This window comes from Gymnodraco acuticeps, unplaced genomic scaffold (genome assembly GCF_902827175.1).
Source record: "Gymnodraco acuticeps unplaced genomic scaffold, fGymAcu1.1, whole genome shotgun sequence".
Lineage (NCBI taxonomy): Eukaryota > Metazoa > Chordata > Actinopteri > Perciformes > Bathydraconidae > Gymnodraco > Gymnodraco acuticeps.
The window spans coordinates 789,474-815,139 of NW_022992095.1; the positions used below are offsets into that span (position 1 = coordinate 789,474).

General features: G+C 41.4%; 1 protein-coding gene across 1 annotated transcript in view; it reads right to left on the reverse strand.

Moving 5' to 3' along the window:
* The window catches only part of utrn (utrophin), a 200,338-nt gene that overhangs the window by 48,505 nt on the left and 126,167 nt on the right, over window positions 1-25,666 (reverse strand). The window contains 9 exon segments of the mRNA XM_034202775.1: window positions 1,547-1,658; window positions 3,825-3,991; window positions 7,905-8,062; window positions 9,352-9,437; window positions 10,097-10,298; window positions 14,807-14,881; window positions 15,694-15,755; window positions 22,693-22,753; window positions 24,085-24,163. Coding sequence (XP_034058666.1) covers window positions 1,547-1,658; window positions 3,825-3,991; window positions 7,905-8,062; window positions 9,352-9,437; window positions 10,097-10,298; window positions 14,807-14,881; window positions 15,694-15,755; window positions 22,693-22,753; window positions 24,085-24,163 — 1,002 coding nt within the window.

Below are 25,666 nucleotides of genomic sequence, written 5' to 3' on the forward strand. Positions count from 1 at the left end.
AGGCATTGTTTCTGATAGCAACTTTCTGTGGGTCCGCTGCCGATTTGACGTCAGTTCGGATGGAAGCTGTACGAAGGAAAAGAGAGGTTTTATTTTCTGACGCTGCGTGAGTTCCCCGACGCACCGGGGACACATATTTATGTATAAAAGACATCACAAAGTGCATTTTGCATGATAGGTCCCCTTTAAGTAATAAGCTTAAACCAACATTTTAAGTCTTTGTTGTTGCAGCCTACTGTAGCTGAATATAAAAAAGTGTTTTCAAAGTCGTGGCCGGCAGCTGCTGGGCTTCTTTACTCAGGGAAGAATGATCACCACTCCTTCCAGCTACTCTCCCAGAGTCAATATCTATCCCATTTGCAAAATTGAAAAAGCAAATTAAAAGACAGAAATGAAAAAAACGTCTCCACTCCAGTCACTCAAAGTTAGACGTTAAGCAAAATTGAAATGAGTTGGCCCACAAGTGTGCAATCCTAATTGAAAAGAAGGGCAATGTTCAATTTCCCAAGCTCTCGCCCTTCTAATATTCTTCTCTCTGTGTAGTAGTAAAGTGAAATATTGCTTTCTGGCAGTGATTCTAAGAAGACCTCCGAGAGCCACGAACATTTTACCATTTGTTCATGAAAATTCAAATTGGGCCAGGGGTCTGTCGGGAGGCTTGATTGTGGAACAAGTTGCAGAAATCAACTACGAGGAAAGTAGGATGTAGTGGCAGGAGTAATGTCAACCCGCATTAATCACAGTGAGAGAATAAAAATGTCTTGCAGAACTTGAAATGAAACACTTCAACAAAAACTCTAGAAGGCTAAATGGTTCTGAGTTCTGGGGAGAATGACTCAATCGTATTGGATTTCACTACCTCAAGCTTAAGGTTGCATTTACCTGTAGACTGCTATGTTTTGGAGCGTTGTGGGTCAGGTACTTGTATAACGCTTATATACTAACAGAGTAGTCCAGTTTAAGATGTATGAGTTTTAAGACTCATCAGACTCCCAAAATGCTACAAGATATAACGGGTGTAGAGACGACAAAAAGGTAGAGATCGTTTTTTTAATCTTTCCTGCAATTATTGGCTATTAAATGGTACAAATACTGCTTTCATGCTACAAAATAATCTTCTAGGAAGAAGCACTTGACCATGCATTGTCACAGTATGAAAGCCTTCTAAAGGAGTTTTTCTTTTGCTAGATCCCTCTGCATTCGCACCCCAACTGCATCAATACATTGTTTTAGCATTATACTGAAACTCATGGTTTATCCATCAAAGATGGGTGAAACACTGAGCTGTCCATATACTTGAGTATCAAATATCAATTAAAAATCAGTTCAGCGTAACGTGAATCAGATATCAAATGGGTATAAATGTGTTGAAGTAGTTGTGAATGTGTGTGCATTCATTAAAGCAGTAATTCATGAAATGACATATGAGATAAGTTGTAGTACACCCATCTTTGTGAGTGTGTGTGTGTGTGTGTGTGTGTGTGTGTGTGTGTGTGTGTGTGTGTGTGTGTGTGTGTGTGTGTGTGCGTGTGTGTTACTCTCTTACCGGTGTGCAGTACTCCACCATGGGGTAGTTGAGCTTGTGGCCCTTGGCTGTGCGCCCAGAAAAGAAGCAGCACTGACACACGTCATAGTTGAAATGCTTCAGACTGCGATACCTAGAGAGAGATGAGTGCAAAGAAAGGAAGGTGAAAAGTGAGAATACTAAAGTTTGGATGTAGTGTGTGTGTACACATCACTTTCATGTCCTCAAGGTGTGTGTGTGTGTGTGTGTGTGTGTGTGTGTGTGTGTGTGTGTGTGTGTGTGTGTGTTTGTGCACGCACATATGTCGCCCTGCATCATGAATCATCTCCAGGCTACACTAAGGCTTCATGGAGAACTGTCGATTTCTGCAGTCACTCTTTCACACAATCCTCCACGTGTGTTAATTCACACACAAACACACACCATTCCAATATGCTGGCAGTGTGATAGACGGTTGGATTTCCATTTAACAGCTCAATTGAGACAGGAGCCATTCACACATAATAGCTTAAGTCTTTTATCTCTCTCTCCTCTCAAGCTCTCCCAAGGTTAGCTGACTGATGAGCTGCGAGACGGCCATATATCAAAAGAATGCAACAACGCACACGACAACGCCAAGTCAAATGTGCCATTACATACTGACATGCAGCATATTACTATGAGGAGGGGGCGTTAATTCACCTTCACAGTTTAAGGTGCTGAGAAGACCTTTAATTCATGAGTTTATACACTAACAACTTTGGTTAATGATGGGACATGCACTGTCTGGTCTTCTAAAGTGATATCCGTTAAAGTGATTTTTATTAAGCTCCCGTGCAAGATTTTAGGACATATGCTTCACAGACAAAAATTATAAAGATACTGTATGGTCAGTAGTGTTTGATATAGGGATAACAAAAGAAGAAATAATACCAATAGCAGAAATAAGTGTATTAATGATATTATAATAATGTTACCACTTAGACAGATGGGACGTATGTACTCAGCAGCCAAGCCGGTAAAGTGTACATGTTGTGATATTAATTATACTATATCAGCGTAACACTTAAACAAAATTATGTTCATAACATTCTTATATCAATTCCTAATTTCCTTCTTTTTTTTTTATAACCTCAGCTACACCACAATTGTTTAGTGGCGACTGAAGAAGTACTCACAATGTTTGACCCCTGGTTAGGGATCACTGAATTAAATAGCAATAAGATGCCATAACCAAGAAGATATTAAGACATAACTGGAGCAATACAACTGCTCTAAAACATAAATGTGAACATCCAATTTAGTCAGTACAACAAAATGTCAAGTTCAAAACACCATGAAGGTCTATTGTAAAACTGGCCTCTTGTGGGAGAAGCTATTGCATTTTAATTATTGTTAGCAGATCAAACACTGAAAGTAAAAAAGCTGTTGTAACATATGTTCAGGACAAGCTTGCTTCAATACAGAAGAATTGGAGCATGTTAAATGTGGCTTGTTGGCTTGTTAACATTCCAAACCATATCTGGTGGCTTGAGTTGACATTTATCATATCTGCTGACACACTGTCCTTGAAAATCAATTTGAGTTCTTGGACAATCCCATGTACCATGCTAGTTTGAAAACTCCTGCTTCTTGCAAGAGGAAAAATGAAATCTACAAAATGCCTGCTACGCATTTTCCTTCCTCTTCTTCGTCCGTGCTCTCTGCCTTTCTCCTTCCTCCATCGCTCCCTCTCATCGATCAACGCCAGAACTTGGCAGACGTGTGCTTCATCAAATGTCTGACTGTATTTCTCTTGCTGCTGGCAAAGCAAGGAACCTGAAGGGGACAATCCAGCAACCCTCCTTCACTTGGGATAATGTAATACATATAACCAGGCCCGGAAAATGCTTCTCGCTGCAAAACTGCTAAGTGAAAGAACCATTTTTTTATGATAAATGGACTATAGCTGTTGAAAAGCAACACACATTTTTCTCTACCTGTTGTTACGATAAGATCAGAAACAACTGATACAAAGGCAGCTGTGTGTGTGTGTGTGTGTGTGTGTGTGTGTGTGTGTGTGTGTGTGTGTGTGTGTGTGTGTGTGTGTGTGTATTGCTGTCTTTGTCAGTATGTGTGTATGTTTCCTTGCAATCCACCGGATGGTATTTAGCCAGTGGTGTATCAGCTGTTGACATTTAGTTAAATGCCTGGCCTCCAGAGCAGATTTGCCCTTTATGCTCAACCTCGAGAGAACAACACAGAACACTGCCACATTTTTGCGTTCGTGTGTGTGAGGTCCGTTATATGCAAACTCTTTATTTCGTGTGTGTGTGCTTACCTGAAGCCAACAATAGGACACTCCTTGCAGATGTTGCACTTGGCCTGATGCTTGGCCGTCTCCGCAGCAGCCACTCTGTGCAGGACAGGAAGCCAGACCATGGACTGGGGCTCCAGACGCATCCAATCAACAAACTGCCTGGGCTCCAGCTCCACCTTATTGGTCACCTGGGCATAAAAATGGTAAGGAACATTCAAATTATAACCTTCAGAAACCATGTGAAGTTTAAAGTTTCTGTAAAAGTTCAACAAGGGTGGTAAGCTGTAAAAGCACTTTCTAGAATGATTGGAAAACATACTCAACTAATTCACATAAATGGATAGCAGGCTGTATATCCTTGCTTGTTACTGGAAGGCTAATAAAGATGTAGACACATTTAAGATGACCATTCCCTCAGGCACATTTCAGCCTTGAGTTGTGGACCAAGACTAAATAACTTTTACGGGCTCCTTATTCAAGTTTATTGGTCGAAATATCAAACATTAAATATAGATTGATTACACCCACACTGTCGTACACACCCATAGCTTTGCTGTAAGCTAACAGCTATATTGCTTTGAGCAAGTCGCTCTGAAAAACACGCCCAAACTCCTACTCCTGACTGCTGCTCTAAACCTTTGGAGGTGTTATTGTTTATATAACCTGCACTAGCGCAGTGATACATCTATTGATTTAAATACTCTGGGTGTGAAACAATTGCTTAGCTTTTTAAAGAACAACAAGCTAAAAATCAACATTTGTCCCTTTTTAAATCAAGAAGAAAGAAACATTACAGAAAAAAACTGTTTACAAAATAGAATGATTATGTATGTGCAATAGGGGAAAGTGCTGTACCTGTATGTTTATTGTTTGTTTCTTTGCCATGTGATATGTGATCTCTGTTCTGTATCTATGACTGATTGACCTGAATGTTTTATGTGTATTATCTCGATGCCCAAGACAAATTTCTCCTAAGGGAGACAATAAAGCTCTATCTTATCATATATTTCAGAAGTATATTTGTTTGACAGGAGATTTTAATGAGCCCATTGGAAAGGCAAACACAGGGTGAGAAGCTTTGACATGGCCGTTGTTACCGCTAAACAAATCAAAGACGACCTTTCCATCATCACTGACACACAAAAGGGCAGCAAATGCAGCAACGGGCTGAATACATTTCAAACAGGGAGAGAGAATAATCAAAAGGAATAGAGTAAGTGTGTGTGTGTGTGTGTGTGTGTGTGTGTGTGTGTGTGTGTGTGTGTGTGTGTGTGTGTGTGTTCCCTGATCCCTTCTCAAGGCTTATGCCGGCAAGATTTGAAGTTTCCCAATTGTATTAGCATAACTTCTTCAAAATCAATTCAAGCAACAAAACACACTAACAATAAGAGCATTCCAACCTGAAAATTGGAATAAGGGATTGGATTTTTTTAATCAACATTTGAAGTCGGTTCTCAAAAGCAACATTCAGATGTGAGCTTTGGTGTGTGATAATGTAAAATGTCTTCAAAGCAAAGAAGGTCAAATACCAAAAAACGGAATACCTTAAATATTTACTCAATACAAAAGTTTATCTTTGAACATTTGCCAACAACAGAAAGTGTTATAATAAGGAAGTTATTGTAAAGCTGCCTATGTTTAAACAGTTGAGAAGTTTTAGTTGAGTTATAGAAACAGAGGTTTATATTCCTAAAAGTGATGTATCAAAGGGCTTTTGTATTGGTTCTGAGATTCACCTGGGTAAATGCATTTCAGAGAAACAAGATCATTGATTATTTACAATGTGTGCACATGTTTGACCTTTTAACCATATAAAGGTGTTGGCTTTGAGAAGGTGTTAGGGCATACTTTAAGAAAGCTCCTGTAACCCACTGGTTGTCAAACGAGAACGCTGCCAATTAAACTTTCACACTGCTGCTGACATCTCAAATAATCTTTACATCCTTCACCTTTCCATGTAACCTTCCCCTGCGTAATCAGAGCACCTCTCCGTCTCTCCTTTATCTATATGCTAGTGTCATCTTCGCCTCCCATCCTTCCATAGTGCCATTTTACGGCAGAATTATGGCTCCTATAGATTAATTACTGCAGAGGAGAGATGGCTGAAAGGATGTCGCGATAGAGGGAAGTATGGATACGTTAAGGAGAAGGACAAAGGAAGGAAGAGTCAAGTAGCTGTATTTATGGTGGCGCGACTCATTCATCACAGGCACATTAAACCAAATGGACTGGGTGACTGCCGTGTCACTGGCAGGGCAGACTGTGTGTGTGTGTGTGTGTGTGTGTGTGTGTGTGTGTGTGTGTGTGTGTGTGTGGTTTCCACCTGCCAACTTGGTTTGATTATTGAATGATTAATGAGCAACTGGACTACAGCTGGCATGGCAATTCATGATCAAGTCTGTGAGCAATCAGTGTGTGTACATGCGCACCTCTCCGTGTGCATGTGTGTGTTAATATGTCATAAAGAGAGTTAATCATAGGCAGTAAGTTTGTCTTTTTCTTTGGAGAAAAATAAAAGAGACAAAAGGTTTAAACTGCATCACTTGATGCAGTTTAAACCTTTTCTCTGGGAAATGTATAGCTTCCTAATTTTAATGTTTGGCTGCCGTTTATGGCTGCCAAAGCATGTGCCAGGACAGGAAGAGTGGGAAACAGTGATCCTAGGGGGATAAAGGCATCATTAAATGCCAGTGATGTCCAGAGATAAACCAAGGAAAGTGGTTAGCTGGCTGCTGTAAAATACTAGAGGACAGCCAGCAGAAAACTTGAGGCCATTTGAGGCTTCACGGTTGGTCAGCAGAGCTTAAATATTGAATCACTTTTACAGGATTGAGAGAGGCAGGTGTTAGATGGCGGGGAGATGTGGAGGAGACTGAGGTGCTTAGCAACAATTAGCTTTGGGAAGATGCACCAAAACGTAATCTCTTTTAGTACTGATTACCTGCCAAAAACTATTATCTGTAATGTTACTCTAGATATATAGAGCACTTTGACCAACCTTCTGTGACTCTCAAACCTTTACACTTATATAAAGCTAGACAAACCATGGGTACATTTAGAAGCCGATGCAGAAATGTTGGCAGAGACCGCTCCCGCTCTTTTACAGCGCAGTGGAACAGCCCAACAATAAATCCCATCTTCTGAGGCTCATAATGTTCAGCTCTTTGAACGGGTCTCAAGTAGGTGTTGCTTCATGTCACAGACTGGCTCACAGAGTGTGACAAGAAGGAGTCCATGCAAGAAATCGTCTCTGGATTAAAGTGGAATATAAGCCATACAGTATTTCAACTGCAATAGATGGCTGTCACCAGTTTTGTTTGTATCAGATACAAAACCGTAACTCCTGCCTGAATAGGGTGTACCACCCAACTGCGGGTGGATGTTCTAGTTTAACTTGGCTTTATGAAAAATAGAAATATGTGGGGCATATTAAGAGTTGTTTTAGTTTAGATCTGTCCCAGTGTTCTAAGTTGTTCTGATTTTGTTTGCGTAAAGACTGCGACTACTTAGGATGAGATTTTATAATACAGTATGTCCGTCACCATTTTGAAAAGCCCAAGGTGAACACCTCGAATTGCTTGTTTTACCGTAAAAACAGAACCAAAATCCCAAACAACCCTGTTCACTCTGAAATGGGCAGGGGGGACATAGGTCTATGAAAAATGTTAAGTACAGTATTAACCTGATTGGGGCTGGAAGCAGTAGGTTTTTTCTGTCATTTTTCTCATAATCATAAATACCTAAATGTTAAATAAATTATTAAAATAGTTGCAGATTCATTATATTGTCAATTAATGACAATAGTTTTATATTGCAATTTGCGGTGAGAGACTTGTCCTTACTTAATAATGAGTACATTTTTATCATCATATCTGAAATGGACTGTTTTTTACTGATAATAATTATGACTTATAATTAAAGAGAAGCATTATTTCTTACGTGGGTTGTGCATGCATACGTTTTTTTAAACCATTTGCCATTCCAATATATCTTCCCCATGCGTATCTTTATCTGGTATAAGACTATGATGTGTGCTTATGAGCTTATATATTCCTCACATGCATTTGGTGCATATCTACGTGTGTTTGTGAGTGAACCTACGTGCTGGAAGCAGCTGCGGACACTGGGTTCGATGTTGGAGCCTCCGAAGGCGGCCACCTCCCCCAGCTGCCTCGGGACTTGGATGGCTTCGTGTAGCAGCAGACCGAGCTGCCTCTGGTCACACGTGTCACCTGCCGACGCCACCTGCCTGAAGAGATCTGAGGGGGGGGGGGGGGGAGGATGAGGGAAACGGGATAGAAAGAGAGAGTGAGAGTCAAAATCATGTGGGAGATATTAAAAATAAAAGACATAGGTATATATAGATGTGGAGGAAAGTGTTAGTGTGTGTGGGTTTGAGGTGGTAGGGAAATCAGGGTGTTGATGCATTTTTTTATCTTTCTGTCTACTTCTTTCTTGCCAGACTTTTTCTCCTCTAATATCTCTCTTCCTGCCTGCAACTCTCCGCCACATTCTCCCAGAGACTGACAGAGCTGTTCTGGATATGGATGCCTGCCCAGTGACACAGGCTCGGCCAGTGAAGACGTTATATTGGAGACGAAGTTATGCAACATATTCAGAGCTCATGCACAAACTGAGCAAAGAGAGCCGAAAGGGTAATCTGGAGAAAGAGAGGAGGTAGGGCATGACAGCTCTTTCTGCTCAGATGACTTTGATCTCTATGTGAGGCTGGCCTGGATGCCAGCTCCTGGAAAGTGTGTAGGGTAAACGCCAACACCAGAAATGATGTGTGTTAGTGACCCGCCTTCTACACACACCTCTTGTGACCCACATCAGTATAACACTTGACATATGTAACTGTCATAATAAAAAGTGTTGAATGGCAGCATGCCTGGTTAGGTGTGTGTGTGTTGCAGTGTAGCTATGTGCAGGGACCGACAGCAAATGAGACTCCAAAAGACTAAAGCAGGAACGATGCAATCAAGCATGCTTGATACCCTTCTCAGGCTAATAGAAACTGCCAGTAGAACGAATATGCTGAGGGATGCCAAGACAAGAGAAAGGGAGGAGAAAGAGGAAGAGGGGAAGAAGGATGAAGCAAAGAAGTAAGTAAGATAGGACAGAAGACAAAGCAATGTTGGAGGGATGAACAATGGAGTGAGCGGTGACAGCAGAGAAAGATAGATGGGGAGCGATAAAGCCGTAGAAACAAAGCGCAGGAAGCCAGAATGACAGTCTCGTCCCAGTGCAGCAAGCCTATATTCACGCTCGCTAATCCTCAAAAATAAATCAGAATAGAAAATTAAATAAAGAATAGGGGAAATGCGTAGGAGGTCTCTCATGCAATTAGACGCCCCGTTCTCCAGCTCCTCTCTATCTCTCTTTGTCTGTGAGTCTGATTAATACAGCTGGGATTGTAGCCGTGCTCGAGCAGTATGGGATGGACCTGCTGCAGACTGGCCTGCACAGGGACAGGGGGGGCGGCAGTGGTGCATTTAAGTGCGAGTGTACATCAGCAGATATATATTACCGACTCGTTGGCACTTACATTTGTATTTCTCCTCCAGGTGTCCCTTGGAGAGAGAGAGCAGACCTATCTTCATCGACAGGACCCGGATCTTCCCACTGCGACCACTGAAGGGACCACACACACAGTTGTATTTATTGTGGGTAAATGTCTGTGTATAAACAACATTTTTATGTGCATTCAGGTCAGATCTAAATTATATGCAACAGCAGTGACAGAAAATCTTTATACGCTTTCAAAGAGATTCATTTTCAAGTGTATATGTGTGCTGCTGTACTTCTATCATTGTGAGAAAGTAATGGGAATATTCTGGCTGTGATTATACAGTATGTTCCTGCTCTGTAGGCGAGTGCAGAAAGGATTTCAGCATGTGCGTATGCATGTTTTGTCTAAGAAAATAATACACTGTGTAACAGCCATTGCTATGCCAACTGAGGCACTTGCTGCTCAATGCCAGAATATGTTGAGTTAAAGAATATGAGAGTATAACACAATCATTATGCCTGATGACACAAATGCAGATAGATTTGAAAATGAAAGAGTATAGTGACGCATCAGTTCTGAAACTTTCATCCAATCTGGTTCAAGAAAATGTGCCATGTAATGAAATGTAATTGCATTCATTAGAAACATTTTCAAAATGCGAGGACGCAGGTGGCAACATGCACAATTCACAGGTTTTGTCATAATCTGTGACAAATTCATAAAACAAAGGAGGCCCATTGCTAATCCTGTGTTTTAAATTGGAAACAGATAGCATACGTACGTGTCGTAAACATTGAGCAGCCAGTTGAGACACATGTCCACGCAGAGCGGCACGTTGACCAGGTCTTTGTGCTCCTGCTCCAGTCCGTCGTAGATGGACGTCAGGCAGTTGATGACTTCAGGGACGGACAGCAGCTGATTGTTGCTGGTGAGCTTGTGCTGCTCGAAGGTGCTCTGGGCCACGCTGAGGTCCAACAGGTCAACTGCAGAAGAAAAAGAGGGGAACAGTAGGCAGGAAGGGAGGAAATAGATGGATTAGAACAGAGTAGGAGAGAAACAATGATGAGATAGAAATAATGAGGAGAGGAAGAACAGTGAGAGTTAAGAAAAAGGGAAGAAAGTTAACAAGAACAGATAGAGGGAACAAAGGGGTGACAGCCAGAGGTTGGAAAGACAGAAAAGGTGAGGTAAGAGCCATTAGTAACCTTTCAGAATTGTACAATGAGCTTTAAGCAGTGGCAAAAGATTTTTCTTTAAATGCCAAATCTGAATGGGGTGAGAAGCTAAAAAGTGGCAGTCTATTCATAGTGGCACTTAGAAACTGCAAACTTGACTTATATTTGTACAAAACAACTAACTGCAATAGGCTACGGAGAGTTGAGACAAAGAACAGACGGATACTTTTTGTGAAATATTAATATGAGACAGAGAAACAGAACAGAAAAGACAAACGAGGAATAAATGTCAGACTGAGAGCAGTCTAGTTTCTTCTGATTCAATGTATTGGCTATATCTTCAATAACTCAATAACAAATCTTAATAAGAAAAAAGGTATTTATATCAATATGTCAAATATCCTGCCATTATCTTTTATACTGTAGCTATCAATTATCTTAAAGTAAGAGAAAGGGAAAAAAGATGGAGAATATTTAACGAGACAGGCTTATTCTGTCCTTTGAGACATCAAACAAAGTCATTAGATGCATTCAAAAGAGTGTGGGTGATGAGCATGGTGATGAGACACAAATGTGCTTATTTACTTCTTTCTGAAGGTTGAATGGGAAGATCAATACAACCCTCATATCTGCTTGTTTACTTTGAGACCAGTCCTTGCAGTCGGTTAGCTTAAGGCCCCATTTACACGGGACTGCAAACGCAAACGAAATGCAAACGAACCGAATTCGATATCAAAAAAGTATTCCGTTCACACGGATACGGCTCAATAAACGTGTCCCTTCACACGAGATCGCTCGACCCGCTGGAGACGCTGTAGTACATATGCCGGGCCTGTAAGTGGCGCTGTACTTCCGCCACAAAATACACCAAAAGCAGCGAAGAAGACCCCCCCCAGCATGGTTGCCCTTCTGTTTATTCTCCGTGGTGGATTTAGCAACATGTAGTTCATGTAGTTCTCCATGTCCACTTGTTGCTGATGGTTGTGGTAGAGGAGCTGTAGATTTTGGACTAACATCTGTAGCATGGTCGAGCTGTAGATGTTGCACTAACATCTGTAGCATGGTCAGTAGCACTAGCAGTAGCTACTGACCATGCTACAGCAGTGAGCAGCAGAGGTGGGGAGAGGCTTCATCGTTATCAGGAAATGACCGTATAGGACGTACACACAGAGCCGTTTGGCCCCCCATAACATTCCGTCCGCAGATCTATCCACCTTGGGACCTGTTCTCGTTTTAGGGGACCGTTTCCGCGGTTCCGTTATGGCCTCGTGTGAACGAACGGGCTATACGAAAGAGAAAAGTAGCAGATACAACCCGTTTCCTTCCCGTGTAAATAGCACCTAACATGGCACATAGACTGAAAACTGGGGAGAAAAGTTAGCCTGGTTTGGAGCTAAATATATAAATCTGCCTATAGAGTAGTTGGCTTGTTAACACGCTATGGCTCATTTATGTCTGCAAGAAAACAAGTCACATTTTCTAAAATATTTAACTCTTTCTTTAAGATAACAGTTTTGATGAATGTGGAATTAGTACTTAGTATTTTTACATGATTTTAAAGAGTTATAAAAGGGAAAGCTCAGATCCTGATGGAACTGTTAATTCATTATTTAGTCAAGGTCCACTGAAAACACAAACCAGATAACCATCATCGTTGTTCAAAACAAATAGACGGTGCAAGGACTGAAACAAATACACAGTGTGTTCTCTCTGCTAAAGGTGTTGAATTGACATGATCAACATAAATGCTACTACATATTGGCTATAGAGCATTAGTAGTAATTTAGACCTACCCCTTATGTACATTTCTATTTTCAAGGTACTTACTAATTGCATCCAACACATATTTAAAAACAAGATGTTGGAAAACTTTGTTACAGATATACTAACTACAGAGTGAAAGAATGCACAATGGTCTATTGCTCTGTATGCATCTCTCCCTCTGACCCTTTTCTAGAAACCGTTTAAACTACCCCTCCAACAGCCCACCTCCCGCTCACCTTTACTCCTCACTAAAGTCCCCTCATTTTCCCTGTTGCATGCTGCCTGTCAGCCCCCCCGCTCTTACCTTATGTTACCCCCTGTTCCCCAGACACCACTAATTACTGTATCCACGTGGAGCGGCCACAGCAAGGCAGCCAGGCTGTCAGAGAGAGACACCTTATTTCTCTCTAGCTTTCTCACTTTACACACAGATATGAAGCTATGAGAGGCACATTAGTGGAATGCTACGCAAGCTCATTTGTGCTTCACCAGCCCCTTGGCATAAACGTTACCTAATTAGACGTTTTATAGGATCCCGTCATGTGTGTTTGTGACACACACACACACACACACACACACACACACACACACACACACACACACACACACACACACACACACACACACACACACACACACACACACACACACACACACACACACACACACACACACACACACACACACACACACACACACACACAGGTCTCCAAGCAATAATTCCACATTAATCCAGACTAATAAGTAATAACTACTGATCCTTCTGATGTGTATGTGTATTAGCATGTGTGTGTGTTTGTGTGTCCATGTTTTGCGCTGTGACTGTTCTAATCTATTGGGTGAAATTGAATTGCAGTGCCCCAAGTGGAAATCACTCTGGCTAATGCATTCTCATCACAAACACGCGCATGCGATCAGAGAGCCAATATGAGATAGCAAACCAAAACGCCTGATTCATTGAAACTCATTAACAAACACAATGACACACTTTAATGCCCACAATTATTCAGGTACACCGGCCTGCACATGCACCGACACGAGGCATGGTTCACTTCATCTGTTCATTTCAAACATGCACACGGAGCAGACTTCTTACAAGCAGCGGGATGTAGAATTATCAGCGTGTGTTGCTATTATAATGTCAACAGCTGGATAATAGTTAACATTTGTTACCATTATTACACTTTGCTGAGCACAAGCACCTGAGTGGGTGTAAATGCATCTGCAGTGCAGGTGTGTGTGTGTGTGTGTGTGTATGGTTAATAGCCACCTTTATCAAAAGCTACCATTATAAACGACAAAACCAGCAACTTTCGTGTTTCGTGTTTGTATCTTATTTTGAGCTCAGCCTAAAAAAAAAAACACTTGTGCCCACCAAATGAGGCTATGCTCAACACAAGCACCAACTGTGACTGTGCATTGCGAAGATCCTGCACGCACACACTCACACATAGTGCTGCGTACCGGTACGCCGAACCGGTACTGGACTTGTAAAAAGTTTCGGTTCAAGTCCGGTTAAAACCGGAACGTCGGGAACCGGTACTTGGACTCGCAAAAAAACTAACACTTACGTATATTCTGGTGTCTGTGGTTATTTAAACATTCCCTGATAAACGTTATTCAGCGTCAATAAATGAGTGCTAATCCCAGTGTGCTCAGTGTACAACATCACATGTCATTTCACCTTCGATTCACGGTTTGAAAACGTAGCATTTCGCCACATGCTAATGCTAACCGGAAGTGAATAATTTTCAGAATAAAAGTATTAAGTTAATAGTGTGAACTTCCGGTTTTTTCAGAATAAAACTGATTTAAATTAAATAGTGTATTTAATTCAAAATTACGCCATATCAACATTGATTTTAATTTCTAACAGTATGTATGTATATCACTATGTATGTAGTATGTACTGTATAATGTACACATGTAGAGTTGTAGAAAATACATGGTGTACAGACAGTACAGTACACTCTGACTGTACAGTCACTACAGTGTAGTGGACTCAGGGACTGTTTGGTTACTTTAGTTTGGTAAATGAAATAAATGTTTGAACTTTGTAGTAGTTCACTGTAGTTGCTGTCATAAGTCATTTGAAGACTAAGTGGCAAAAAGTGTTTTTTTTACATTTGTACTTTGTAGAGAAATCTAGACACAAGTTGGAAGGGAGCACAACACACCTGACGAGTTTGAATTTGAGTTGATTATGAGTTAATTTTCAATTGATAATTAGCTCACAATAAGTTCACTTTAGTTACTCACACAACTTGACACAATCCATGGGTTCGTCCGGACTTATAAGTCCGGACCTGAACCTGAACCTCTGGACTTGAGTCCGGACCTGAACCTGAATGTGAGTCCAGGTACGCAGCACTACTCACACAGAGTGTGTGTTATTTTATAGGCAAAATATCCTTGGCTCCTGCGTTGGTCTGGCACAGCATCTGGCAAAGCTTCAAATCATTCCTGCATCCCCTCGTTGAACCCAGACTTAAAATGAAGCAGTACATGACTGTAGGTATTGAGGTGTGAGTGTGTGCGCGCGTCTTACTTACAGCACAGGGCTTTCTGTAGTCGGCGGATCTTCATGGCTGTCCTGTATGCTGAGAATCTCACACCATTCAAGTCCGCTACAAGCAGGGAAAGAGACACAGAGATGAAAGTTAAACGGACAAAGCAAAACGGAAGGCAGAAAATCAGAAAACAAAGGGCAATAGAAATCAGCCTACTGAGCAACATAAGCAGGACCCCTTTATTCACTAAGAGCCGACATTTTGTTAGTTATTTTCTATGGAGCTGACCGAGGGGAGGCTGATTTGCACGGTGTAATTAGGTTAGTGAGTTGTGTCTCAGTGGGAGCTGGTGCTATTTGTTGAGCTGCTGGCCTACAGCAAACGCTCCCAAACGTTCACAGCTGATTACTTATCCTGCTGCTCATTAAAGAACGGTCATACAAGCGGCCCCACTGGGAAACACAGCTCCATATGGATACGAACAGGGAGAGGGCAAAAAGATCAAGGTGAAATTCATCAAGTTGTATCCAAAGAGTAAACTAACTAGACGAGAAAATTGGGCATGCATGCAAGATTTTGTTGATCACTCATAAGAAAACTTTCAATTGAAAACTTTTTTCTGAAATATGCAGTGGATTATAAAGAGTGACAGGAACATGGTTCTAGACTTAACGTTTTCTTTTTTAAAAAGGCATGTTTTATTACTTGGAGCGCCGCAAAAATGAAATTCACCTCTATCTTGAAGACAATTTGTGCAATACCTTTAAACATGGTCAAATAAAACAGAAATGTTATGATTGGTCGGATATCATTAGAAGTAACTGAGAAAATATGCTTTTTGTTTTAAGATTAAATAAGATTTTCCGGTGGCGATTACATTCAGGACAGACTGTTGATTGTGTCATTATACGATTGTTTGTGCTTCTTACCTAGTGACTGGTAGAGCTCTGTCATCTTTGGATGATCCCAGCAGGTGGTCTGTGTCTGGTGACTGAAAACAACAACAACAACAACAGAGAACAACTATTAGTCTGAGAAACCTAACAAACTCATGAGCTGAAACACAAAGAGAACAGAACAGGAGCCACTGAAGTCAAAACACACACTGGCCAAACTTTCAAGACAAAATGACAGAAAAACTACTTCAAAAGATACAAAAAACAAACAAACTTGTGGCCACGCACACACACTAACATCACTATTATCATCATCATCACTTAAAGCATTCAAACTGAAGACTTTATTGGCAGGGCTGCAAATAACTGGTGCGCAGGTGCGCATGCGCACCTCCGCCAAAAAAAGAGCACCGGGTCATTTGAAACAAAGCGCATTTGCATACCACCATTGAGAGAGGGAGAGAGGGAGAGAGCGAGAGAGGGAAGGGAGAAGAGAAAATAGAAAATAGAGGAGAGAGAGAGAGAAGAGAGAGAGAGAGAGAGAGAAAGATATTTGCGAGTTGCATATGAACCATGATATGAACTCAGGGCCGGCCCGTAGCACTGGCTAGATGTTCGCCTAGGGCGCCAGATCTGGGGGGGTGCTGCGCTGGCACCTGGGAGGGAAAAAAACATTTTGACCGTTGGGGCTCATCCTAATTTTCGGCCTTGATGTAACAATATTCATAATTAAGTAAATGTAACACCCTTTTCACCCCGGTTACACGTTTCATTTGCCCTGTACGATGGGCGCTGTAAGTGATGAAAATGGGGGATGTTGGCTTATCTGGCGCCCGCAGCTCACAGCCAAAGTGCGAGGGAGAGAGGGAGGGTGCACCGGTAGCAGCGCTGTTGTTATTAGAATCTGGTGCTAGCTGCTCTAACGGATATAAGAAGAAGATGTTTCTTCAATAATGTGGAGGGAGAGTCCTCTCCAGTCAGACTGAGAGGCTGATACTACAGCTCAGTGAGGTAAGGACTCTTAGTCTAAGTTCAAACGGTTTGGTCACAATTTATGTAAACACATATTTCCAAGGCAGTCCTTTATAATTATTGGGATTAACAGGTTTTAAATCATTCCAATATATAAGACAGTAACCAAAAATATCCTTTAAAACTGGAGAGATAAAAAAAAATGCATAAATAAATGTTAAGGTAAAATAAGATATGAACAACACAAATAAAATAAGTTACATTCATTTGTTATTGGCTATGGTAGGTTATTGGTTATGTTCACATACTTATTTGATTACATCCACTTGTCTAAGATGACAACAGAGACTTTCGACCCAAAACCAGCTGTTGACTTGTGGATGCAAGCAGCTAATCGCAGACTCAACCAGAGAGAAATAAGTAGGCCTACATCATCAGCTACCATGTCTGACAGAGAGGAAGACAGTGAGGAGAACAGTCAGGAGGGTAGTGATGACAGCTTGTAGGATTACTGGTCGTGCTAATGTTGTCTTGTGTTCAACTCTGCATGTGTGTTCTGTGTTCACCTCTGCATGTGTGTTCAGTGCCGTGTGTCTGGCAAATGTCATTTTAAGGATGAGCACCAAGCAACATCTCCAGGTGCTCCTTTGAGAACCAGGGCAAAAAAGTTATGTGCACCCCTGTTTATTGGCATCTCTTTTGACATTGCACACACATTGAGGATAGAGGCTGTAGATTACTCCACAAATCCACAAATAATGTATAAAATCCAAACACCCATAATGCCATTTCAATGAAACACACTCACACACACATACACGAATAGACACACACTTGAAATCCCTCTCATCACAACTGTATGTGTCTTTTCAAACACCATGGGATATAAATATGAAGGAACCTTGTCTCAACTCCCTGTTTACGTTTCTGGATCAGACAGAAGATACACAAACACACTACAAAAACATGAACAAACCAATTCGACTGAAAAACCAATGCTTTAAGAACAAATAAAACAAGGCTGTGCTACAACTGATCAAACATGGTTGCTTTCAGACACACAGGACAGAAAATCTTCTGAAGCAGCAGCTGCCAATCAGCGCATCTATTTGAGCTCTGCTGGCCGTGGTGTGTGTGTGTACGCATGTGTGTATTTAAAGAAGCCATCTGGCCGGCAGTTGCCGCACTAAGATCTGTGAGCAAAGTTTCAGAAGATTTCAGGAAGACATTTTAGAAATAAAAGTCTGTTTTTGAATGCAGAGGCTCCCCTGTGGTTCCTCTCCGCTGACAGGCAGCAGGAAGTGAAGTGGAGTGAACTGAGTTGGTGGGGTGGACAACAGGAGCCCCAGATGTTCATCACTATTCACCGGCTGTGCAGACTGATGGCCCTTTCACACCCGTACAGACATCGCTAAAGCGTCTAGGTGCCGAGGACAGGCTCGTGTCTTAGCTTACAAAGAGCTCGCCTGAAAGGGTTTCAATGAATCAAAGTCAGGGGAATTGGTGATATTTGTCGCACACAAATACACAACGAGGAGGAAGAATGTTGAATATCCGCTCCACAATTGTCTGACAAGTATTGCAAGAAAACATTTTCATCATTGAAGTGTATAAGGGTTCATCAGAGACTCCTCGACACTGGTACAATGATGGGCCACACAATCCAATCACTGCCCCAACAAAATGACACTTACGACACTTCCATCAACAAAAAGACTAGAAAGCTTGTGATTATGTCCACAAATCATGAATGCCATAATGACTTGTCAAGTTCCACTGTACTCAACACTTGTATCCCGGCAATGCATTCACTTTGTAATGCCTAAGCAATCTTTCTGTTGTCCTGTTGGAGGAAAAATAGAGAACTGTTGACATATTTACTACAAAGCTGCTACTGTTTAGATAACACAGTGAGAGGAACAGCGAAGAGGAGAGGCATCGGGAAAATATTAATGAGCCAAAAAACACATTTCCTGACAAATATTTGAATGCTTTTTGGACAGCAGCAGTGCATCCTCCATGATAAACATCCCAGTGTCAGGTCTTTCCAATAAAAGGTTGCTTTTACACCTGTAGTTTGTTTTAACACTGGCTTTTAAAAGGAGGTGGCTAAAGGGGAACAAGGGCATGAGAATCAAGCTGCTTGGGTCACCTTTCTCCCATAAACATCATTAAATTACATCAGAGAGGAAGCATCAACAAATCAAACGAGGTCACCGAAGGCGACACTGCGGCAGGCTGAGGAAAGACACAATTTATGTAGGGTGCAGTGAGGACGGGAAAAAAACGTTCTACAATATGTTTTTATGAGAGCAAGCAAGCAAAACACAAGATTGTAGCTGACATCTTCGTAGATTCATCTTCTTATTACAGACACATGCATTTCCTAACATTCGGTCTATATGCTGTAAAATGTATTATCTTTTCAATTTACGCACGTCTGTCCGTCCTGGGAGAGGGATCCCTCCTCTGTTGCTCTCCCTGAGGTTTCTCCCATTTTTTCCCATTATCTGTGGGTTTTCTCTGGAAGTTTTTCCTTGTACGATGTGAGGGTCTAAGGACAGAGGGTGTCGTTTTTCTCATACTGATATTCTGAACAATCTGTGCTGTTGTATTTGCTGTAAAGTGTCTCTACTGAAGGCTATTTTTATTATATGTACAGCAATTTGGCTCGACCAAAAATCGTTTATAAATGTGCTATATAAATAAAACTTGATTTGATTTGAAATTAGGGTGAAAACATCCAACACCAGCAGTTTCCGACATTAACAATTAGGCTTATCAAAGATAACTGCTATTTTATGAAATGTTCAATGTTGTGGTGCCATTTAGATCTGCTTAAGAGTCCATCAGCAGGTTAAAATGTTTGTGCAAATTGCTCACTCCTACTCTGCTGCTCCATAATTAACCATAAACACATTTTCCCCTGAACGAGTGACAATTCCTGTCTTTCCTACAGAAGGAAAGTAAAAGATTAGAAAATGTCAGTGCCCTATCAAACGGCTGCCTGCAAACACTTCTGCTGTGTGTCTGCTGGGAGTTTATCACTGTCCCGCACTGACACAGCGCCGTGAATTATCATGAGTGTGCAGACAAATGATTTCTTGCATATCTGGATATCCAAAGAGACAGAATTAGTAATAAATAAGTAAGCAAGAATAACATTTATTTTTCAGGGTGACAGCGACCGGCCAGGCTTATCATGGAGCGCAGTGACAGAAGAAGAGTCTGAATTCGCCAACTGACATCCTCTCCTTGGCTCTTTTTGTTCTTAAAGAAAATGCCTCATCCCTCCCAAAGTTATCACTATTCTAATTCTGAAATGCAGTTCCAACAGCTTTGGATTCTTATTAAAACAACAATTCTCTCACATAAGAAAGGCACAGAGGGAAAGAGATGCATAAAGTCCACTCGTGTGTACAAAGGCTGTCTGTTCGGTCTGACCAACCCCACCAATTGTTTCCCTGACAAAAACACGGACAGACAGAACATCCACAAAAGCTTTTGCGTGCAGAAAATACTTTCTCTAATCTTTTCAGAGATGCAGTCTTACTATATTTCCCTTCCAAAAGCCTACCAGGCGGCTAAGCCCTCTCCTGAGGCGCCAGAATGGATGAAATGGGACAGCCTGGGGGGTTGCCAGCATGAGATGGCACGTACTGAACTTGTGTGAAGCCATTTGATTTCCTCCCCAATATGTCGCCTGAACTCATCACTACAGGGGGTGGATAAGGCGAAGCTTTAATCAGGGGGCTTTTGTCAACCCAGAGAAAAGAGGCAGAGAACGAGAGGAGATGGAAGAGGAAACGAAGAGGGGTTCTGGGAAATGAGCGTGTCAAAGACTGGCGCTGGTGTCCCAAGGATGTCGCGGCACTGAGAGCGACCTGTGATTATTCCTGCAGATGGATTCAGACTTCAGTTTTCAAGCAACACATTTAGAAGGTTTTCATGAGTGTGCAACAACCAGGTATACTTATGTGTGAGGGAGGAGATGGCGGCACAAAGGACTATCTTTGTTTCAAGATGAAAGAAAGAGCCACACACAGAGTTAACGAGTAAAGAGTGATTGATCTCTTTTTTCCCGATTTGGAAAGGCAATTCAAGTTTAATGTGAAAGCCACCATGGAGAAGAATAACCGGGTCCAACTCCGGCTTGAGGCATCGACCGAACATATGGTGTGTGTGTGTGTGTGTCTGTTTGGAGTTGTGCTTGGTTCCAGTACTAGTTAATGTGCAACTATGGCTGTGTGTGTGAGCGTTTCTTTGCCAGGGAGAGGATGGGAATCTCTTTTTGTGTGTCTGTATTATTTTGGCTGAACGGCCTCATGCACATGTGTTTTGTTTGTGAGAGTGGAAGGATGCAGGTTCATTGGCTGGGCACATCTGTGATCACAGGCTGTTGTTGACTCTAAAGTTATAAGCCGGTCCCTGAGTCGTTGTCTCTCTCTGGCTTTCATCTCTGAACCGCCTCTAGTGCCAAGCTGCACAGCCAAACTCAGGTCAGGTGTGTCTCCCTGTCTCTCTGTTTCTCTTTCTATCTCTATTGGTCTGAAAACACTTTACCTTGACATTTACCTTTAATACAATAAACTGAAAAAAACACTTCTAAATTGCTGCTTTTATGGCTCATGAATGTTTTACTAGCTTTCCATTTAAATGCAGCAAAAAGCAAAAGTCTTGAAATGAGTCCCATGTGTACACTAATTGATAATAATTTAACCCAAACAAATATATAAATGCTGGAAAATATTGTTTCAAAAACTTTTTGGAGACATTTAACAGAGTCTGGGTGTGTAAATCTTTCTGGCTGAAGCTTTTACTGTGGGTTGTTCTGCGGACAATGGCCCAAGGGGGATTAAAACAAAATGGCTACAGTGTAGTGACAATTTAACTGAGTCGGTGACATTTCGACTGAGGGCAAGAGGCGATTTAAGGGGGCAGGCATTGAAATATATCCATTTTATCATCTTAGATCACAGAGTGAGACTGTAACAGTGTCCCAGTAGAATTTGTATAGAGGAAGACAGAAGCATGTGACAAGCAATAGCTCAAACTGCAACACAAAGATTTAAATAAGGCTGAATTCAGGTTTGGTGTGTCAGCCGTTTACTGACATACAGTATGACATACACATGATTTCTGGATAATGAGGTCCTTTAAACTTTCAGAACATTTCTGAACCGTAGAGGTGATGTCTCGTTTTTCACACATCTTCTCTCTACCTGTTTTAATAGGATCCGGAAGTTTGGCTAAAAATTAGAATGGGAAGCAAGGCGTCAAGCTAAAGCTGTTCTAGTCACTTTTAAAACAGTGTGGGAAGCTTCCCTGGGATCCACTCAGGTATTATCTATTCAAAAGGAAGCGCTAATGTTGGACTGAATGAGAAATGCGAGGGTGAAATAGCTTGAATTTTAATATACACACAGGAGCAACTGGGCAAAAAAGAAACTCCTAATTAGGATAAAATACATGATGTACGTGCAAAGAATATCACTACAGGTCACAGCTTTAGTGTGAAAGGTGGTAAAAGATTCCTCGTAGATACATTTGAGATAATGAACTTTTCACAGTGAATTATAAAAGAAAATGAAATGATGAATACATAAAAGATCAACGCAATGTGCAACATACTGCCCCACAAAATGGTCTTATGAATGGTTTCAGGCTTATTTTCCTACATGTTTCAAAGCAGTTTTTTCTTAAATGTCTTTTAATCTCACCAAAATGTGTCAAGTAAAACCGTCTGAGACAGGAACTATTCAAATCAAGAACTCAAAACTCCTTGACCTGCATCAGGTTGCTAAAAAATCCTAATGCTTTGTTTTAAAAAGGGTGAAACACGCAACAAGCTGACAACCATGACCATAATAAGGAGATGGAAAAGAATCCCCCAGAGAACAAAGCTTTTTTTGACAACAGCATTTTTATAATATCCTGCCTGCCCTACCTTTAAAGACAGCGAGTGTGCAACAACTGTTGTCACATAACATTCACACACACACACAATTGCAAACCATTTGTACACACTGATGGAAACATCGAAACAATCTCCACACTTACTTGATGTAATATGGAACCTTATTCTGAGAAACTGCACGTTGCCAGGGCAGCTGTACAGATGCTGCAGAGAGATGGATGGAGAGAAAAAAATCATCAGTCAAAATCAAAGCACCATCTTATTAAACATCGCACAATTGTACCATGCTGCACAGTAATCCATTTAGTGTTTGGGGCTTGACTTTTACTAATTCTCACATCTAACACTTCCTTTATAATGGGCGATCTATGTAAAAATGTGTTGTTGTGCATGAAATCGATAGTAAAAGAAAGTAAATGGGCAGAAAGATGGAGATGGGAGAAAACAAGGCATGAAAGGGAAAATAAATTGAAAAACACAGGGAAGAAGAGGACTGTTGAAAAAAGGTGCAGAGTCCAGGTTTTTGTTAATACTGTCAGACCAAGGACGACTTTAAAATGACAGGCATTGTTAAACAGCAAGATATAAGACTTGAGAAGCTCTCAAGAGCAGACATTTTTCTTGATTTATCGTCCTCCCACTTCCCCTCCTCCTTGACACAGCTCTACGCTCAGATAGAGAGATGAAAAGACAGTAAGAGAAAGAGATTAAGTGAGATTGGGAGATATACGAGATGGATAGAGCAAGATAAGGACGCAGGACTTTATTGATCCCCGAGGGAATATTAAGCTACTAGTGTAATGAGAGCGAATGTGTGATGGAGTAGATAGTGTCATAGCGCTGGGAAGATGAAGGAAAAGAGACGCTGTCTTGTCTGGCGCAGCTGTTAAGCTCACAGTGGGACTTCCTTGGTAAATTCATGTCTATGGGTGACACGGCACGGCGGGCAGAGCTTACCACCTGCTTCGAATCACACACCGTCCATTTTGTCTCTGTGTCTGACGGCCAGAAAAAGTCCATCAGGTGGAGCAGAAAGAACACTAATGGCCGTATGATTATAGAAAATGACAGTAGAGAGATAGACAAGAGGAGAGAGAGAGAGAGAGACTGGCTGCTTTGTTTTATGTTCACACTCGTGCATTCATCTCTTTCCTCTGTAGCTCTGCCTCCAACTCTGTTCCTCTCTCCCTGCTAATGACCACTCCAAAGAGGGAGAAGGAAGAAGGGAGTCAGTGGAGAACTGTAATTAAGCGTTGCATTATTCAAGAGTGAAGTGCTTTGTCTGCAAACTGTGTGTGTGTGTGTGTGTGTGTTAGCACTCGCACCCACATATCAGCTGAGCATGCACGAATGTGAAGCGTATGGCCGAAGGTTAGAAGATGGGACATGGAAAGAATTAGCAGGATGTGAAGCAGTGCAACTGAGTGGAAACAAAGCAAGTCCCCACACATTTCATTTCAAACCTTTATTTAATCAGATTGATTAATCATCACATGATTCCAATTCCCATGAGAGATCATTTGCTCTATACTTACTGGAGAGGAAATGTTGGGAGGAGGGGCCGAAGTCCCGGTGGGCTTCCTGAAGCAGCTTCAGTCTGTCCTCCACCGCCACCTGCACCATTAACAGACACACAGACACAGGTTGGTTAGAGTTGCACTCAGAGAAACAGAGCTTTACAGCGGCTGGAGATGGTGCCATGGTTTTATTTTTCAGTGCAATAATGTCCTAGGGGAGGAACGTGAGTAATATAGAGAATACATTTTGAGCAGGGGAAAATATAAATAATAATGAAAGTATATTAATGTTATGGTGTAATTAATGCACTGATGCAAGACCAAGACCACATGTACTGATGTAAGACCGTTTTTTGTGTTCCTATGGTTACACGTTGTGTTCAACGGGAACAAATGCATACAATTAAATAGACAGTGTAACTCCCCCCCACTGCTTATTTTGTTGTTTTGTTTTATTTTTTATGTGTGAGCATTGTCCTTGTATTTTCTTGCTGCCTTTCTTGTTATGTATGTCTTTGAACATGTAAAATAAAATCTAAATAATAAAATAAATACAGTACATTCAGTTAAAGGGGAGTTGCTGCAAGCTTAAGAGCCCTTTAACTTGTATGAGTTAAAAATATGCTCATAAATTGTTTTAATAAGTATACTGTTGATATATGGCATGCTATTTACATGTGTGTATTGCAGTTCACTGGTGTGTACAGTATAGTATTGTAGAAATGATTTTGTTATTTCTATTGTGGGTACACACTGCAGCTCCCACAGAGTGTGATTACATGCACATTTATATCCTGGTGATACCTGCAGTTCTCAATCGGTATTTACACTGGAAGCAGTCGGTCACAGTACTTCAGTGCATTCCCAAGTGTTTAAAAAAAGCTAAAACAAGCAAGAGTCACATCATATCCTGCTTTCAACAGGATCATTCTCCATACACAAATAAGTGCCATGTGCAAAAAGTGAGTAGTTAACTAACTACTAAATTATATATCCTCAAACACACATACTGTAAAATCCCTGAGTGTAATATTGCAGTCTTTTCCGAAGTGTTTTATCGCAATGGCAATTAAAAAAACAATAAATCGTGCAGCCCTAGGTGAAGCTTCACACAGCTTTGAGTTATCATTTAATCCTGCAGCCCTGTGAAAGCAGAGTATTGACCTCTCTATCAGCGCACCTGGGTCTAACATGGCTGCGGGGCTGCTTTGCTCCATCAGGCTGACTAGCAGAACAGTATTGGCAGTCAGTAATATTGAGACTCTCACACACACACCTCAGGCATAAGCTAAATCACGGCAGTCCACACAGGGAAGCTGGAAGTGGGCTCAGAAAGACCAAAAGCACAGTTCCTTCTGGCCATTAATGGATGTAATGGCCAGTGTCCCACCGAGAGGAATATGGGAGCTGTCTACATGTGAATGCCAAATCACCAAACTACACAGTCGGACCAGGCCTATTAGTGAAGCTGTCGTCTTCCTGCAGACGGAAAGAAATTAAATGAGCGAACAACACAGAAGGAGAAGTGTGGAGTCCACTGAAACGATGCGCTCCTCTGACTCATTATTTGAGCTATGGTCAGCCTCCAGGTACAAAGACT